Below are 19,797 nucleotides of genomic sequence, written 5' to 3' on the forward strand. Positions count from 1 at the left end.
ACTCTGACCAGCTTCCCTGTCCCTGCTGAAGGAAAGCATCCCCACAATATGATGCTGCCACCATGTTTCAGAGTGATTATTATTCAGGATTTATATAGTGCCAACAGTTTACGCAGCGCTTTACAATATAAAAGGGAAACAATACAGGTATAATACAATAAAATACAAGAGGATTAAGAGGGCCCTGCTCAGAAGAGCTTACAATCTAATAGGGTGGGGCAGGTGGTACAAAAGGTTATAACTGTGGGGAATGAGCTGGTGGAAGTGGTAGGAGATTAGTTGGAGACGTGATAGGCTTTCCTGAAGAGATGAGTTTTCAGGGATCGCCTGAAGGTAGCAAGAGTAGGGGATAGCCGGATAGATGGAGATAGCGAGTTCCAGAGGATGGGAGAGGCTCTGGAGAAATCCTGGAGACAAGCATGGGAGGAGGAGATGAGAGAGCTTGAAAGCAGGAGGTCTTGAGAAGAGCGGAGAGGTCGATTTGGGTGATATTTGGAGACAAGATTAGTGATGTAGCTCGGGGCAGAGTTGTGAATGGCTTTGTGTGTTTTGGTTAGAATTTTGAATTTAATTCGCTGGGTGATTGGGAGCCAGTGTAGGGATTGGAGTAGAGGGTTGGCAGACACTGAGTGGTTGGTAAGGTGGATAAGTCTGGCAGCAGCATTCATGATAGACTGAAGAGGGGATAGCCTATGGAGAGGTAAGCCAATGAGAAGGGAGTTGCAATAGTCAAGGCGAGAGATAACAAGGGAGGGAATGAGGAGCTTGGTGGTTTCATTTGTTAAAAAGGGGTGAATTTTAGAGATGTTATGGAGGTGAATTCTACAAACTTTTGACAACGATTGGATTTGAGGCTGAAATGACAAGTCAGAGTCTAGGATAACACCTAGTACCCTGGCATGAGGGGAGGGACTGATGGTTGCATTGTTCATTTTGATGGAAAAGTCATAGAGGGGGGCACGGGCGGGGGGGAATATTAATAGCTCAGTTTTAGAGAGATTTAGTTTAAGGAAGTGGTGCGACATCCGTGCTGATATGTCAGTTAGTAAGTTAGTAATGTGAGAGGAGACTGGAGGAGTGAGGTGAGGAGTAGACAGATAGATTTGGGTGTCATCAGCGTATAAGTGGTATTGGAAGCCGTGGGCGGTTATCAAGTGACCAAGGGAGGAGGTGTAGATAGAGAAGAGAAGGGGTCCAAGAACAGAGCCTTGGGGGACCCCCACAGAAAGGGGCAATGGAGAGGAGGAGACAGAGTTGTAGGTGACACTGAAGGAGCGCTGTGATAAATAGGCAGAGAACCAGGATACAGCAGAATCTCGGAGGCCAAGGGAATGTAGTTTATTGAGAAGGAGCTGGTGGTCAACAGTATCAAAGGCCGCAGAGAGGTCAAGTAGTAGGAGTATGGAGTACTGGCTGTTGGTTTTAGCAGTTAGTAAATCGTTAGTTTTAGTAAGGCAGTTTCCGTGGAGTGCTGCGAGCGAAAGCCAGACTGTAAGGGGTCAAGAAGGTTATTTTCATTGAGGTAGGAGCTAAGACGGTTGTAGACTAAGCGTTCTAGAAGTTTTAGAGTTGAATGGGAGCAATGAGATGGGTCTTAAGTTGTTCAGGTCGGTAGGGTCCAGTGAGGGCTTTTTAAGAATAGGAGTGATCTGCGCATGTTTTAGAGGGGAGTGGAAGATGCCACTAGAGAGGGAGAGATTGAAGATGTGGGTGAGGGAGCATAGGATAGAAGAAGAGGGTGACCGTAGTAGTTGTGAGGGAACAGGATCCAAGGGACAATTGGTTAGGTGGGCATCCGAGAATTTTTGTAACCTCTTCCGTAGTAGCCAATTCAAATGAGGAGACTGTTGAATATGCTGCTAGGCAAGGTATGTTGGGTGGGGAAGACGTACGCACAGTGGAGATGTCCTCACGAATTGCATCGATCTTGTCTTTTAAGTGATTGGCAATCTCTTGGGCAGTGAGTGAGTTAGTGGGTAGAGGGGGTGGTGGACGAAGCAGAGAGTTAAAGGTTGAGAAGAGCCGAGGGGGACTGGATGACACGGAATTAATAAGAGAGACAAAGTAGGCTTGTTTGGCAGCATGGAGGCATGAATTGTATTTTAGAAGGGCAGATTTATATAGGGTGAAGTCTTGCAGGCATTTGGTTTTATACCACAGTCGTTCAAGAGCACGGCAATGTCTCTTGAGATTTCTAGTGTTGTCAGTTTGCCAGGGTTGTAACGGTCGGGGCCTGATTCTGCGTGTGGTTAGAGGAGCAAGTGCATCTAGTGATGATGTGAGTGAACTGTTGTAGACAGAAGTGGCCAGGTCAGGACAGGACAGGGGAGAGATTATGTCATATAGGTGGTCAGTAGCAGAATAGAGAAGAGAAGGGTTAAAGTGGCGAAGGTTTCTACAAGTAATTGTTTGCAGCTTGGGTGATGCACAGTGTTAGTTTTCCGCCACACATAGCGTTTTGCTTTTAGGCCAAAAAGTTCAATTTTGGTCTCATCTGACCAGAGCACCTTCTTCCACATGTTTGCTGTGTCCCCTAAATGGCTTCTTACAAACTGCAAAAGGGACTTCTTATGGCTTTCTTTCAACAATGGCTTTCTTGTTGCCACCCTTCCATAAAGGCCAGATTTGTGGAGTGCACGACTAATAGTTGTCCTGTGGACAGATTCTCCCATCTGAGCTGTGGATCTCTGCAGCCCCTCCAGAGTTACCATGGGCCTCTTGGCTGCTTCTCAGATTAATGCTCTCCTTACCCGGCCTGTCAATTTAGGTGGACGGCCATGTCTTGGTAGGTTTGCAGTTGTGCCATACTCTTTCCATTTTTGGATGATGGATTGAACAGTGCTCCATGAGATGTTCAAAGCTTGGAATATTTTTTTATAACCTAACCCTGCTTTAAACATCTCCACAACTTTATCCCTGACCTGTCTGGCCTTTTCCTTGGCCTTCATGATGCTGTTTGTTCACTGAGGCTCTCTAACAAACTTCTAAAGGGCTTTACAGAACAGCTGTATTTATACTCAGATTAAATTACACACAGGTGGACTCTATTTACTAATTAGTTGACTTCTGAAGGCAATTGGTTCCACTAGATTTTAGTTAGGGGTATCAGAGTAAAGGGGGCTGAATACAAATGCACACCACGCTTTTCGGATATTTATTTGTAAAAAATGTTGAAAACCATTTACCATTTTCCTTCCACTTCACAATTATGTGCTACTTTGTGTTGGTCTATCACATAAAATCCCAATAAAATACATTTATGTTTTTGGTTGTAACATGACAAAATGTGGAAAATTTCAATGGGTATGAATACTTTCTCAAGGCACTGTAGTATGTATATGTGTATAATATATTTTTTTTTAGTGCAATCCATAGAAAAAAACCTGATACTATAAAAAAAAAAAAAATCTACATTGATCAGTGTTAGTGCAAAAAAAAAATATATTGTTACTGTAGATAAAAAGTAAAAAATGTATTGTACAATTTATCCTGTATAAAGTGACTCTAAAATTATGATTCTGATACAAAATATAAAAGTTGTCTTTCTGACACGAGAATAAAAGTTGTTTTCTTTCCAATTTTTTTTATGTGCCACTGAAAAAAAGGAACGATCAAAACAAATAAAATTGAAAAAAAAAAAAATCTTTTGGGCTCTTTCACACGGGCGGACTCCGCTTTGCTCAGCGGGAGATCGATCCGCTGATCCCCGCTGAGCAGGCGGATGACAGGTCTGTCTCTGCTTACTGTGCAGAGATTGACCTGTCAGAGCCCCGCTGTCCTCTATGGGGAGATTGGATAAAAACGGACCACCTGTCCGTTTTCATCCGATCCACCAGACAGGTGGAAAACAGGGTCTCCATCTGTCTGGATTTCACGGACAGGATTGGATTGCATAGCAGCGGGTGTCAACAGACATGTCACTGCTGACATCCGCTGCCCCATAGGAGTGAATGGAGGGCCCGATCAGGTCCGCCTGAAAAACTGACAGGCAGAGCGGATCGGAAAGCCCATGTGAAAGGGATTTATGGTGGGAGAAATGGATCAGGAGAAAAATAAAATGTAAAGAATTATCCCTTGCTGTGGGTGATTGCATCTGCACTGCAAGGGTTCGTAGCTTGTTTAGGTCTAGGGGACTTGTTAAAGTAGATTTACCTACCCAATCCTCTAATCTAATAGGTGTCCTCTGCGATTAAAGTGGTAAAGTTCTAAAAAAAAAAAGTTTCCCTCTGCAAGGTAATATCAGAATGAGCTAGTATGTATCGCTGTCACTATTGACAGGACCTCCATCTTCACCCGGTTTTCCTTCTGGTTCGCGGGCTCCGGACGTCTGACTGGCCGGGCCACAATGACCTCACACCCGCGGCGGAGCCCCGGGCACTGTACAGAGCCCTGGAGGAACAGCACGGGTATTTGTTCTTTCCACTTTGCCACTTTGGTTGGTCTATCACATAAAATCCCAATAAAATACATTTACGTTTTTGGTTGTAACATGACAAAGTGGAAAATTTCAAGGGGTATGAATAATTTTTAAGGGCACTGTAAGCTTTATTATTCGCTTACCTGTAGGTAAGAATGGCACACAAGAGTTTACTACCTAACCCCAATGTAGGTGAAACATATCTGAGGGGCGAGATAGGCTGGGATCTGAGCTGAGGCCAGTTTTTCATTCACCTTACATTGGAGTTGAATACAGTGTGCAACAGTATCTGCATGCTATTACAAAATTATAAGTGTTACTTTTCAGACTCTCACCTCTGAAACCTGTTTGTTAGACAATCAGATTTTTCCACTGCGACAGTTATTACAGCTGCCATATTTAAAGCTGAACGAAACCTAACAATTCAACGGTTACACAAAACGGTTACATTCAAGGCATGCCACAAATGTGTGATAACTGTCACAGATGCTTGTACTTTCAGTCAAACCATCAAATGGTTGCAGTCATAACTGATCACATATGCAGCACCATGGCAACTGCAAATCAGCAGGCCAAGATGGCAGCTTCCTTGGCTGTAAAGGATAGGATGGTGTATTTCTGCTTTAAACAGCAACTCCCAGCTATCATTTTAACAGCTGGGAATTGCCAGCAGGGGGGTAGTGGCAGCGGGACAGAAGGAAAGGGCGTACTAAATATGTCCTGTGTACTTTTGATGAAGTGTTTTTGGTTGTGTGTAGTACACCCAATGTCTGCAGTTGGCTAAGGAACCAGGGGCCTACAATATGTATTTTCGTAGGCAGCAGAGATGTTTTTGTATACATTGGTTCCTAGGATTGGTCCATTGGATTCGGAATCAGAGCACCAAATCCTAGTTCTTAGGCCATTGTGCTGATCTTCTGCCTTTACTGCTTGTTGAGTCATTGAGGGGGAGTATGAAAGATTGAGAGTTTTAATTTTACCAGCTGCACAGTTGCTGTGGGTTAGTGACTGGTGAGGTCAGAGAATCGGCAATGGACCCTTTTCTGAAAGGGGTCAATATTGGCAGGATAGGTATTCCAGTCATGAGAAGTTTCCTTTAATGCCTTAGCGAAAAATTTCTTTATATGTAGACTATGGTAAAGAACCTTTTATATAATAAGAAATACAATATGAAACCACATTCATTCCACTGAGATTACATATAAGGGCTCTTTCACATGGACGATCCGTATGTCCGTTTTTCATCCTTCCGTTTTCGGATGAAAAACGGACATACATGTATCCCTATGGAGCGTCGGATGTCAGCGGTGACATCCGACCCACTCCGATCCGAAAAGTGTAACGGAGGAAAACCCTACTTTTCCATCCGTTATCGGATGGGGTGACGACGGACTCTACGGTCTGTCATCATCCAATCCCCCATAGGGGAGAGTGACGGACCTGACATCTTCCTGTTCAGCGGGGATTCGTGGAGCGTTCACGGGGCGGATGTGAAAGAGCCCTAAGTATAATAGAGCCTGTAATGCAAGTTGACTGAATATATTTCTATTTCATTTATAGCCATACACAGTATTTCACTTGTATATTTTACAGCTGTTCAAGGTCTCTCAATCAATTATTTTCCATATTTTTCTTTCTATACACTGTGTAGCTGCTGATGACCAGCAGTTTATGGTGTCCACATGGATATCAGAGAGCTGCAGTATGACCACAGTGAAATGTGTAAAGCATATTTGTGCTTTTTGTACAGTATTTACTTTTCTAGAGTCTATAAGGTGTATTGCTCCTGACATGGTACATGTGTTTTTTTAGGACTTTGAACGGTCCAAAGCGTTTAGTTTCTTGAATGAAGTCAAGAAGAGGTTTCAGACAACCTATGGATCCAGAGCACAGACTGCACTTCCTTACGCCATGAACAGTGAATTCTCCAGCGTCCTGGCAGCACAGCTGGTAATGTCCAAGACACAGAATAAGAAATCCCAAGGCTCTTTGATTTGAAAGTTTAAATGTTATCCTGATAAAGTGATATAATATATAAAAATAATGAATGCAGTGCAAAGGGCAGTGATGATGTACCCATATCGATCAGCCAAAGTTCACTGACATCACATAAGTTAAAGCCCCTCTCTGGCATATTGGCGTACCCCTTTCTTCCCCTTCTAACTAATCGTTGATATGACAAAAAACCTAAATGCCAGTTCTACTCACCTGAACCTTCAGTAATGTGATGCCACCGGCCTAATCCTTCTCTTTTCTTATGTTTTCTTTCTGCTGTTTTTTTTTTTTTTTTTTTTTGGGAGGCTATGTCACACTCTGCGTGATGTGGGCACTTCCCATTGGTTGTCCAGCAGAAGGGGCCTCTCAGGACCCAGAAGATCACAGATGTCACCTCAATGGGATGGCAGGGCATCAGTGGTCTCTGGTGGATTTTTAGTGCAGGATCATCAGCCCCCTGCATCGGGATATTGCGGTGAGGGACCTGTAATCGGGACGAAAGCCTAGTACACATAATAGGTTTTTTTAGTTCTGAGGAACTAACAAGAAGGTCCTGTACTAACTATGCGATATTGGTTCCACCAGAACACACTGGTCAGCGCTCGCAGCCATTGGCTGCGAGTGCTGATCGGCTGCTGGTTTTCCAGCAAGCTTGTTCAACAGAAGCTGGCCGTGAGATCAGCTTCTGTCAAACAAGGACCTGTATACACGGGCCAAATGTCGACCGGTATCTACTGTACCAGCTGGTTTCAGGCAATATTCGGTCCATGCATACAGGGCTTTAAACTGGCCATACTTGGATCGAAATTCGGCCAGTTGAGCAGCGACTGGTTGAGGTTCAATCCATCTATAAGCATGCTGATTATACCCAAGTCAATCCATTGACCCACTTGGGTGCAACCGGCCTGCCAAATTTTTTACATGCGATTACTGCCGGCGGCTATAGCCACTAGCAGTAAACATTGTGTTCCTATTGCTGGGAAGGCCCCCCTCCGGCAGAACATAATGGCTCCGTGGGAGGCATCCCCCATCAATACTGACTGTTTTTTTTCTTTCCACCGATGGTGGAAGGAAAGAAAATCGAATCATCTATGGGCTGCTTTAGGCGAGTACATCCTGTTTCACCAGGTAAGCACAGTAAAAAAACCTGTCAGGATTGGTAAGGGGTTGGTGGGAGGGGGTCGCTTTTCTGTGCTGCCTTAAGCTGGCCATAGGTGGAGTGAATTTCATCAGGACAGGTCATGATCTGAGCCATGGGTGGCCCTGGAGGCACCTACCTGCTCTTCTATCTGAAAAGCAAAGGTGCTGGGTGGAAAATTATTGGCCGAACCAAATCCAATACAGGCACTGTTTGGGTATTCTGACATCTGCTGTTGCCATCTGTCAGAATACAAAAGCAAGCAGGGGAGATTTCTCCATCTGCGCTGTTTAGTGGGTTGAACAAAAAAAAAAAAAAAAAAATCTTACAGTGGATGACCAGCTTATACTTCAGTGATGTATAAAAAGCAGAGTGGTATGTGCGGATTTGACGGTAGAACAAAGGTGGTATACAGGGAGTAGTCAAGGCAATATGTTGACTATAGATGGGTGAGATCAGCTGTACATTCTAGGATTGTCCGACTTTGTGTGTAATAGCCCCCAGCAATCATGTGAGCAGCACTGGATGAACACAATCTGTATTAGCCGGTCACATGGACACATGTGATCAGGGTAGAGTGTTCGCTCGAGCAATGAGGGCATCAGGTGACCACATACCAAGCAGATTTTATCTGATTTTTGTGCCATTACTCTGTCTTAACTATACAGAAGATTCAAGAAGAAAAATGTTCACACTGCACTTTAAAACAAATGTGTATGGTGAACCAGGAAAGGGGGGATCAGCAGAAAACTCCCCAGTACTTGCCCCTACCAATCAGAAAGAGCATTAGTCTAATATGTTTAAAGACCAAGGTCTGCACACATTGTCATATGTTTGTGGAAGCTACCCACCACGGAAACTGTTTTACAGTCTAAATTATGCCAGATTCTTAGAAATACTGCAAACCATTACCATTTTCTCTGAGTTTTTGAACCCTCTGTAGCTCAGTATTTAGGAGGGGCACCTTGCAGCTGTACTGCCTAGGACTATGTAGAAGCAGGGTACCATTCTTTTCCAGATCTCTGTATCCCTACCTTCTATTGTCTCCCCATAGAAACACCACTCAGAAAACAAGAGCGTGGATCGTATAGTGGAGACACAGGCCCAGGTGGATGAATTGAAAGGAATTATGGTCCGAAATATAGGTATGTCCTTCCTGCTAAGAAACACTTTGTGTGTGCCAATTTAACCTCAGTACCAAAGGTACAATATACTATAATTCAAGTTGTTCTAAAGGCTCAAGGTTTTTTTTACCTTCATGCATTCTTCATGCCCCCCCCCCCAATACTTACCTGAGCCCCATCTTGATCCAGCGATGTGCACAAGAGCCTCGGCTCTCTGGAGAGTCTACCTCCTCGTTGGCTGAAATAGAAGTGTGAGTAATTAGCTCCCGCTGCTGTCAATCACAGCCAATGAGCAGAGGGGGCGGGGCCAAGTTCTGTTTGTGAATGGATGCGCAAAACAACTGCTTGTGGGAGCAAGCTTGCTCGGGTGCAAAAAAAAAAAGTTACTGGTACTGGATTAATAGTAGTGTGTGAGAAAGTTTAATTCTAGCCATATTTTTTATTTATTTTTTTTATGGGTAGCATGGGGGGAAGATTTTTTTTTTTTTTCTTCTGTATGTTTTCTTAATGGGTTTTCTTAATCCCTGTGACACCTGGACAAAAAATTGGGGGAGTAGTTATCCCTGGAATGCAAAAGCACAGACTGCAATAGAAACATACTTGGGAAATTAATAAAGGGTGCCGTGAAACACTTTAGGATTCCGACAAGGCGCAGCACCAAGAGCATCCGGTACATAAATCTGTTGGTGCTCGCACTGAGGTCAGTGTCCATACTGGACTCTCCATCCTCAGTGGGCTCCCTCCCACATATTTCACTGCTCCTGTAAATACGCATGGCTGAGACATTTTGTACTGATGTGGGCATAGCCTGGTAGAAAGTAAGAGACTAGTTCTCCATCAGGGCCGGCCGCCTTGCTGTTGATAAATCGAATAGCAGCTTCAGATCTGCCCACTTCTGTGTGCTGTCAAATAGCTGCTTTTGAATCCGCCTGCTGTCATGCGCTATCAGGCAAAAGTAAAGCAAACCTGATGGGTAATAAGTCTCTCAGTTTACTTTTGACTCCCCTCACCCGGTGAAAAGTTATTTCCCAAAAATGGCCATTGTCATCGCCTTATTTGGGTAATGACATCACCTGTATCCCCAGCCCCTTTGTTTAAATTTTAGCTTTTGGATGACAGCTGAGTGGGCCGGGGATGCAATACTTAGCGGGAAGCTGTCACATACATGACCACTTCCCAGCGCAGACATGCTGCACTGAGTACTGGCGTACCTGGACTGGTCTTAAAGGATAAGTTCGCCTTTGGAACATGTTGCATATTCCACCCTTTTTTAGCATGGAACATGTAACATGTTCCAGGATCTGCAGCTTCTCCCACCCCTGATCCCTCCTCCCTGTGATAGCAGACAGGGGATATTCTTCCCGCACCCACTGTCACAATTTGAAAACTGTGTGGCCATGCAGGGCTCCGCCCACACGGCCATGTCATTCATTCACTGTGAATGAATACCTACAAGTACCGACAGCCACTGTGGCTGATGGCTTGTAGTTCTCAATGAACTGTGAGAGCTGGTGAGCGCTCTCATAGTCCATTGATCCTCCTGCTCTCAGGTAACTGCCAGCTTGTACCAGCTATGAGCAGACCACTATGCTGAGATTGCACCTACTATCTGCAGATCATGGGTGCAATGCTCTGCAGGCTCCTTAGAAAAAAATAAATGCACTTTTTTTTTTTACCTGCAAAAAGAGCTAAGTGAACTTAGCCTTTAATTGCCTCCTGTTTCCTAATCTGAGAATTGGTAGTAGTTGTTAAAAAATCTGTCTCTGTCATAGCAACATGTTCATAAAGTGGTGGTAGTAAGAACTATCTGAATTTTCTATGCGTCGGTTATGTTACTGACACTGGTGTAAATGCTTGTCTGAATTATCTGCAGGTAATCTCTAAGGAAACTACCACCAGAAATGTGTCGTTTTTAGTTTTATTGAATTCCCCTGATGGTCTTCCTCCTCTATATCAGTTCAGCTGTAGAGATTTCCTTTTGCTTCTGTTCAGAACAGAAATCTCATGAATGAGGCTTCCAATGGCAATTCAAATCTGATGCTCATTTCCCCTTCTCTGCACTCTCCTAAACAAAACTAAAGATTGGGCTGTAAGAGAATGAAGTAATGAGATTACTCATATCAAAAGCCAAGATCTGACTGAGGAGGGGGCGGGTGGGTTTATGTTGCATTTGGTGTACAACTAAGATTATTTTATGTGAATTTTTTTATAGTTTTTATATAATATTGACCATTTAATTTGAAGGGTCAGAGGTTTAGGTTAAGTGTTAGGATTTGACCACCATGATCATCATGTCAGCTGAATGATGTACACTGATGACTGTCCTGGCAGCCCTAGCCTAGGTCCCTTCTCTGACATATCTGCTGAAAAATCAGGATAGGGTGCATTGCAAGGCCCTGTAAAGATTGCAGTGCAAAAATAACACATTGTAGCACAGCTCGCTACAACGCATACCAACACGCATGTGTATGTTGCATGAACACGCCCTTCTTTTGTTGCATTGCTTTATTTGGAATAAAAAGTTTGTTTATTGTAACTGGTTTTCATGTTGCCTACTTACAGATCTTGTGGCGCAAAGAGGAGAGCGGTTAGAGTTATTAATAGATAAAACGGAGAACCTGGTTGACTCTGTAAGTGTTCTGATATTTTATGACATCATATTGTAGATCAATGTTTCATTTAATTATGATCAATATGAACTTTTTATGTTTTTAGCCTGATTGCTGTTTGTTTTGTTTTTTCTGTTTGTTTTTTTTTTTGTTTTGCCACATCAAATCTTTGTTTTACGAATAAACATTGAATACATGGTGCGCCCATTTGAACCCCTTCATACCGACTGTATGCAAATATGCGGCCCCACTGCACTGGGCTTTTTTTCTGTGGGGCCGCATATTTGCGTATCTCCCTTTGTGCTGGGAGCGCGCCACACGGCCACCCAAAAGTGGAACTTCTGCTCATCTGATTCCTCCCCCCCTCTGGTGCCACAATTTCACGCCCCCTCGTGCACAACGTGCACAACACACACACACACACACACACACACACACACACACACACCCCTCCCCGCGCTGTCTGGGAAACACACAGGTCCCAGGAGATAGCTGGGACCACTTAGGATGCGCAGTAGGGAACCGGGAAGTGAAGCCGCAACGCTTCACTTCCTTATTCCCTCACCGAGAATGGCGACTGCAGCAGCCGAGAGCCGAGCTATTGCTCAGCTTCGGCTGCCGACATCGCTGGACTCATGGACAGGTAAGTGTCCATTTCTTAAAAGTCAGCAGCTGCAGTATTTGTAGCTGCTGGCTTTTAATAATTTTTTTTCAGGTGGACTCCCGCTTTAACATACTGTATAAACAAGTGGTTAATCACTGGTTTGTTAACATAAACTGGGCAGCTCCTGCCCTCTATCCAGATCTGCAGCTCCTCCCGCCAGGGGACTACACTGTAATGTAAATGGGGGCTGTGATGTGAAGGGGAACTGAGGACATTGTGTGACTGCTTTCAATGGGTACTGTGGACATTGATATAAAGGGGAAACTGTACTGTAGGGGGACTGAGGACAACTTCATTAATATCCTCCCCCCGGTCCCTGGAAATATTGGCTGCCACGAAACTGGTCCCTGGTGCCAAGAAGGTTGAGAACTGCTGGAAATGTAATGACCAGCCTGGTAATCTTGTAAAAAAAAAAAAAAGCTTAGAGCTCCACCTGCTGGCTGTAATTAAGAAATTGGAAATGAGTAAATGAGTAAAGCTAACTAAAAATAAAGAATTTTTTTTTTTTTGATACTGTATGTTTTAGTCCTTAACAGAATTGGGAAGGAAAATACATGTTATACATTCCCTTTTTAAAAGCAGTTCACACATTTCTGAGTGAAGTCCAGAACAAGGGTAATGAAATGGGCCATTTCCTTTACCACCCTGCACTAAGACTTTTGATAAGAAATCTTATTTAAAAGAATGTGAAGCTGACTTTGGCTCAGCTGACATAACAACATTTTTTTGGAAAACCTAAAAAATTGCTTCTGCTTTGTAATTGGTACATTTTATTTTTCTAGTCTGTCACCTTTAAGACCACAAGCAGAAACCTGGCTCGGGCTATGTGCATGAAGAATTTGAAGTTGACCATCATTATTGTTGTTGTAACAATAGTAAGTATTCTTCTAATGCATTTTGGGTGAAAGTGACATTGTCTTTGGGTAAAAAGTAACAAAGCAGGACCTGCAAATGAAGAGGCTTTATAGTTGGCTGTCCATTCCTCAGACCTTCACTCTTTTGTGCAAAACAATGGCCTCTTTGGATGTGGATGTGTTGAATGCCTGTGCCCCCCCCCCCCCCCCCCGCCCCCCGCTGTCTGTGGTTCCTTCCGCCGGCCCCTTTGTCAAACTATGGCGGGGGATAGAGGCTGCTGCCACTGGCTGTCAGAATAGCTTCAGCGGGAGATGCTGTTCAGAGGAGATGCAATAAACAGTTTGATTTTAGCAAATGGCCAGTTGTACATTTATTTTCTAATTTTTGTTTTTCACTTTACATTTATTAATGGGGGAGGTTGCTACAAACATTGGGAATTGCTGGTTTGTATGCAAGGTTCACTTTAGACTACCATGCAGTATTGCAGAATATACAAACTCCATATGGTACAGCCTTGCTTTGAGGGTGGCTTAGCAGAGTTTATACTATATGAAAAGCTTTGGCTAGAGTAGGGAATAGTTAAAGGATCATCTTCTGGGGAAAAAATAATAAATGCACATATTTCTGCAGAAAAAAGTGTATATTTATTACTTTTTCCCACAGGATCCTGAAAAGCATTGCACTTGTGCACAGTAGATCATGGGTGCAATATCACACTCTTTCAGACCCTCAGTATAGCTGTTTGCCCGTACCTCCTGTACAGGCAGACAGTTACCGAAAAGCAGGAAAATCAATTAACTACTAGAGCGCTCACCAGCACTCTCGCCGTTCATTGAGAACTACAAGCTGTCTGCTGAGGTGGAAGACTGTACTTGTAGTCCATTCATTCACAGATTACTGTAGATAAACAACGCGGCTGTGTAGGTGGAGCCCTGCAGAGCCGCACTATTTTTAAATTGTGACAGCGAGTGTAGGGAGATGAGCATGTTACACCCTAAATTTGGGTGTAACATGCTCCCAAAGGTGAACTTTATCCTTTAATATCCCTTTCATGTTTTATTTCTGTCCCTCTCCCTAATGAGTAAGAAGAGAGGGGATATCTCCTCTTGGTCATTGTCCTCAGAACAGATTTCCACAATGGAAGTTTTCTCTTAACCTCTTGTTCCTGGGACAACTCAAAAATGTTTTTCCCACTACTTTCTGCACCAAAAACATTGGTCACCAGGACCAGTAGAGAGGGTGAATCTCCCCAGCAGGAACACATTTTTGCTCTACATGCACATTAAAAGAAACCTATCAAGAAACAGATATGCAGCTTGCAAAGCCAGAATCTATATTGCTCTTGTGACAGGGTCTCTTTAATGAAGATGTGTGGCTCTTTGCAACTGGTCTCCAAACTGTGGCCTAGGCGCCAGGTGTGGCCTTTTGCTTGCCTTTTATCTGGGCCTTGGGGCGCTATTCCTCCCACTGACACCAGTGATGGGGCGCTATTCCTCCCACTGACACCAGTGATGGGGCGCTATTCCTCCCACTGACACCAGTGATGGGGCGCTATTCCTCCCACTGACACCAGTGATGGGGCACTATTCCTCCCACTGACACCAGTGATGGGGCACTATTCCTCCCACTGACACCAGTGATGGGGCACTATTCCTCCCACTGACACCAGTGATGGGGATTGTTTACTCCCACTGGGCACAGTCTAAGCCGCCTAAATTCTGAAGCTCAGTAAACTGCCCCTTTGTTTAGAAAGTTTTGGAGACCCCTTCTCCAGACACCTGTTTTATATTTTCAGTGAACAGAAAGTATGATTTTACGATGGTGTCATTGAAGCTGTCTGGGAAAGAATGTGAGCCCTTTTATTTCTTGGCCGTTATCAATAAGAAGGTATTCTTGGTACAGATGAATGTAAGGGAAACCAAACATAAAGGGACAGGCAACAAGCTTTTATTCAGTGTTACCATACACAGTGGTGATCAGCTTGGGTGTGTTCCAAACCCAGAAGTAAACTGGCATTGCTGGGGCAATCAGATTGGCACATTCCCACCCCTCAACTGCATGTACACAAAGGGGCGGGGATGCTTGTGATGTTATTATCCCTATATGGCCACTTCACTATATTTGGTCAGTGATGTCACAAGGGGTCTTTGTGTATGTGCCATTGTAGGAAATGTCCTGACCACAGATGATTGGCCCCAGTGATGACCGCTTACCTCCGGGTTCAGGCCAAACCCAAGCTCATCACTAATGCCTAAATGTAATTTGACAATGGACGTATCTTAAGATGCATTCTGTTTTTTATTTTCCGCTCCAGGTTGTTATCTATATCATCGTGTCAGCAGCTTGCGGAGGGCTGACGTGGCCCACCTGTGTGAATAAGTAACTCCTCTGTCTTCCGATGCATGAAAGTGTTCTCCAGGAAACCAGAAAGTCAAAGTACTACCTATTCACACATGTAGAATCCCACCTGAAAAGAGACTTGATAGAAAAGCCTTTTCCCTCGACACTTTGAGGTGTCCGATATTCTCCTTCATCGTTGCATCCTTCCATTCTTACTGGACATTGTAGCTCTATGCCTTATATAATGTGTCCGAAGAAACTTGGCCAGGAGTCTGTCACGCTGTATACCCTGAAGGAGATGGAGCATGGTAACTCAATTGGTTTTTGTTTTTTTTCGGGGTTTATTTTTCTTGTACACCACTTTTTTCCCCTCACAGCCTCTTTCTCTACCCTTCAATATCCCCTCATCTGTTTTTCACTAAAGTTACTGTTTTAATCCTTTTTTTTTGTCCAGCAGCACATTGTTGCCTTTGCTGGCGATGCCAAACTTTGACATTGTTCAGTTCAAAGCCATTGGAAACCTACGATCGCTCACCTGTCCTTGCATACGTCTTACACATATTTCATTTCAGAATTGCTCCAGCCACTGTTGATTTTTCACTAAAGCTCATTAGTATTGTGAATGTTAATCTTTTCTGTTGATGTTTTTTTTTCTCTAAAGCATCACTTGGTTGATCGGGCGGCAATTTAGAATTAAAAATGCTAGGTGTGTTCTGCCCAATTGTTCTCTCCGTAGTTCAGTGGGTAAAGCACTCGCTGCCAATGATATTATATGGGCATTGCTTTATTAACTATACTGTATCTAGCCTTGGCAGATGGTTGTCAGTCCATGTTGGCAGAGCAAACAACTTGCTTCAAAAAAGATTTTGTATTTGCTTGAAACACATTTGGAAGTTTTTTCTTTCTCTTTGAACTAATTCATGTTCTTGTTTTATAGCATATTTGTAGCAAAGCCACCCCCCACCACCACTTATTGAAGGTGTTCCCCATTAAAAAAAAAAAAAAAAAAGCAAAATCCAACAAACCTTAGTAAGCCCAGGGTGCTCCAACCTCAACCTAAGTTTCATGGAAGCTCAAAAGCTGATTATGTGACTTGCAAAGTGATTGTATAATTTCCTTCAGATCTACCAACTACTAGGGCCTGTCTGATTTGATTTAAATGTAATAGATTTTTTTTATTAAGCAGTAACTTACTTGACATAGTTTTTGCTAGACTTAAGGGAGGTTGCACAATCCGACTATGTGTGTTAGAGCACCATCTGCAGATAAACTGTGAAGATCACTCATACAGGTACTCTGTGAGTGGCGTCACTTCAATACAAATGGACGCTATGTAAATATTAAGGGTTCTTCGTCTTCCTTACAAGGGGGCTGCGACATGCTGAGAGCCTGCTAAGTCAGCATATTGCAGTGGCAGAATCATTTGAAGGTGTATCTTTTTTTTTTTTTTTTTAATGGAAATGTGTTTACTGTTTCTGTGGCACACTTGACCACTCCCATTCCCTACCAGTTTGTGATTGGCTGCCTTATCTAATACAGCCAACCAGGAAAGGGTAAAGAGGTGAACTTAAAATGGGCATCAAGGTTCAAGTTGTGTGGAATGAAGCCCTCCAGCCAGTTGTCTTCAAGTTCTTTTTGTGAGGTAGACTGGTCATCTGAATACGGAGGTGAAGAATAAAAGAAAAATTACATTTATTTTAGTGCTTTGTTATAAATGGAATTCTTACATATAGAGATTTCAAAATCCTGTTTAATGCATAATTTATCTAATAAAATATTAAGCCATTCTGTGTTTTATGGGCCAATTTATTTCAGAGGCTCAATAAATATAACACATTCTGCTCAGAATCGTTGTGGACTTTAATACCCTCTTACCTTTTAAACTGGGTGTGTGGAGATATTATATATATATATATATATATATATATATATATATATATATATACATACATACATACATACATACATACATACATACATACATACATACGCACACTATATTACTAAAAGTATTGGGATCCCTGCCTTTTAAAGATGCACATGAACTTTAATGGCATCCCAATCTTAGTCTGTAGGGTTCGATATTGAGTTGGCCCACCCTTTGCAGTTATAACAGCTTCAACTCTTCTGGGAGGACTGTCCACAAGGTTTAGGAGTGTGTCTATGGGGATGTTTGACCATTCTTCCAGAAGCGCATTTGTGAGGTTAGGCACTGATGTTGAACAAGAAGGCCTGGCTCGCAGTCTCCGCTCTATAATTCATCCCAAAGGTCAGGACTCTGTGCAGACCAGTCAAATTCCTCCACCGCAAACTCGCTCATCCACGTCTTTATGGACCTTGCTTTGTGCACTGGTGCGCAGTCACATTGGAACAGGAAGGGGCCATCCCAAAACTGTTCCCACAAAGTTGGGAGCATGAAATTGTCCAAAATGTCTTGGCATGCTGATTGCTTAAGAGTTCCCTTCACTGGAACTAAGGGGCCAAGCCCAACTCCAACCCCAACCCCAAACCTTAATCCCCCTCCACCAAATGATTTGGACCAGTGCGCCAAACTGGAGACTAGCAAAGCAGAAAGCGAAAGGCGCGCCGACCAAGCGCATTACCACAATATAGTTTATTAATGTAGTGGATAGCACTTTCGCCTAGCAGCAAAAGGGTCGCTGGTTCGAATCCCAACCACGACACTACCTCCCTGGAGTTTGCATGTTCTCCCTGTGCCTGCGTGGGTTTCCTCTGGGTACTCCGGTTTCCTCCCACACTCCAAAGACATGCTGGTAGGTCAATTGGATCCTGTCTAAATTGACACTATTATGTGTATGTATGAATGTGAGTTAGAGACCTGAATGTATATGTAAAAGAGCTGCATTAATTGATGGTGCTATATAAGTACCTAAAATAAATAAATTAAGCAATATATACTCACAAACGTAGTTGATATAAACACACGTCACAACGAGTGACCTCCACTGCATGAAGGTCTATTAATGCCCGTTGGTCCAGCCAGAAGACCAGGGGGTATCTAAATGGCTCAGCCGTTTGGGCACCTCCTGGTCTTCTGGAAGACCGATGGGGGTAATGGACCTTCATGCAGTGGAGGACACTCGTGACATGTTTATATCAATTACTTTTGTTTGCATATATTGCTCTTTTAATAAACTAAGTTGTGGTAATGCATTAGATCGGTGCGCCTTTCTCTTTCTGTTTTGCTAGTCTCCAGTTTGAGGATGCCCAATATCCTGAGAAGGCAGCAAGACAACCAGCATTAAGAAGCTTCCATACCTCTGTTAGTGCAGGAGAATATTTGCATGTTGTGTAGCCATCCTCAAACTGTTCCCACAAAGTTGGGAGCGTGAAATAGTCCAAAATGTCTTGGTATGCTGACGCCTTAAGAGTTCTCTTCACTGGAACGAAGGGGCCAAGGCCAACCCCACATCATAATCCCCCCCTCCAAAAAATGATTTGGACCAGTGCACAAAGCAAGGTCCATAAAGACATGGATAAGTGCGTTTGGGGTGGATGAACGTCACTGCCCTGCACAGAGTCCTGACCTACACACAATAGAACACCTTTGGAATGAATTAGAGCAGAGACTGAGAGCCAGGTCTTCTTTTCCACATCAGTGCCTGTCCTCTGGAGACACCAATTCACCTTCCAAAATAAAAAAAAAAAAAAGCAACATAGGTTTCCTATCGTAAAGACACAGACAGAACAGTCATTGCAGCAAATCGTTCTCGGCCTTAACGATTGGCTCATTTATGGTCACCCTTGTGTCCTTATCCATCCACATTAATATGGAAAACTTCCAAATGGCACTTTGCTTGCTGAAGCCTGTGGGATGTATTTTTCTGTTGCACCCTGTATGTCCTTTGAACAATGGTACAGCTGTTATGATGAGGACTAAAAGACTTTCCTCCTGATGGGAGGAGAATTGCACTCAGAATGTGATTGTTATACAGTGTTCCTATTCAGTATGTTGGCATTTGTTTAATGAAACCTTGTTTTCCCTTCATATGTTTTCTTAACCTAATGAGATCATTTTTGCTTTACGTATGTACTGTTTTTATTTTTTAATCTGATGTGTTAAGACTGCTGAAAATTAAAGAAAATCCATAACAATTTTAGAAGAATCGAATACCTCTTTATTTCACCCCTATTCTGTTTCCTTGCACAAAGTACAGTCAGAATGAAAACAGACCAGCTTGGGGGGGGGGGGCAAGTCACACTAGTGATCTCTGTTTCAGGTGGCAACTCACTAACAACCGGAGAATGCTCAACTGCTCCTACAGCAGCACTCCATACTCGTGTCACTCAGTCACTGCTCCCTCACCAGTGAGCGATTCTGCAGTTTGGATTAGTAGAAGAGCAATGCTATAGGACAGTGATGGCCAACCTTGACACCCCAGATGTTTTGGAACTACATTTCCCATGATGCTCATGCACTCTGCAGTGTAGTTGAACATCATGGGAAATATAGTTCCAACACATCTTGTGTGCCAAGGTTTGCCATCACCGCTATAGGATAAAGCAAGTGTTCTCTTTATTGTTGCTGTTACTGGTGATGGTATTGATAACCGAGTTGCAGCAGTACCTTCACATTTGCAATCAAAGATAATTGTAAGCTCTAATGAGCAGGACCCTCAGTTCCTCTTGTACCA

At 43.3% G+C, this 19,797-nt stretch overlaps 1 protein-coding gene across 4 annotated transcripts in view; it reads left to right on the plus strand.

Moving 5' to 3' along the window:
- VAMP7 (vesicle associated membrane protein 7) overlaps nucleotides 1-19,269 on the plus strand; it is a 64,461-nt gene extending 45,192 nt beyond the window's left edge. For all 4 annotated transcript variants that reach the window (XM_073599084.1, XM_073599085.1, XM_073599086.1 and 1 more), the window contains exons 4-8: nucleotides 6,230-6,367; nucleotides 8,605-8,695; nucleotides 11,237-11,304; nucleotides 12,730-12,822; nucleotides 15,117-19,269. In XM_073599084.1, the coding sequence (XP_073455185.1) occupies nucleotides 6,230-6,367; nucleotides 8,605-8,695; nucleotides 11,237-11,304; nucleotides 12,730-12,822; nucleotides 15,117-15,185 (459 nt within the window). In that variant the 3' untranslated portion in view covers nucleotides 15,186-19,269. The remainder of the gene's footprint in view (nucleotides 1-6,229; nucleotides 6,368-8,604; nucleotides 8,696-11,236; nucleotides 11,305-12,729; nucleotides 12,823-15,116) is intronic.
- Nucleotides 19,270-19,797: the final 528 nt, after the last annotated feature.

Source organism: Aquarana catesbeiana, linkage group LG09 (assembly GCF_042186555.1).
Source record: "Aquarana catesbeiana isolate 2022-GZ linkage group LG09, ASM4218655v1, whole genome shotgun sequence".
NCBI classification, from domain to species: Eukaryota; Metazoa; Chordata; class Amphibia; order Anura; family Ranidae; genus Aquarana; species Aquarana catesbeiana.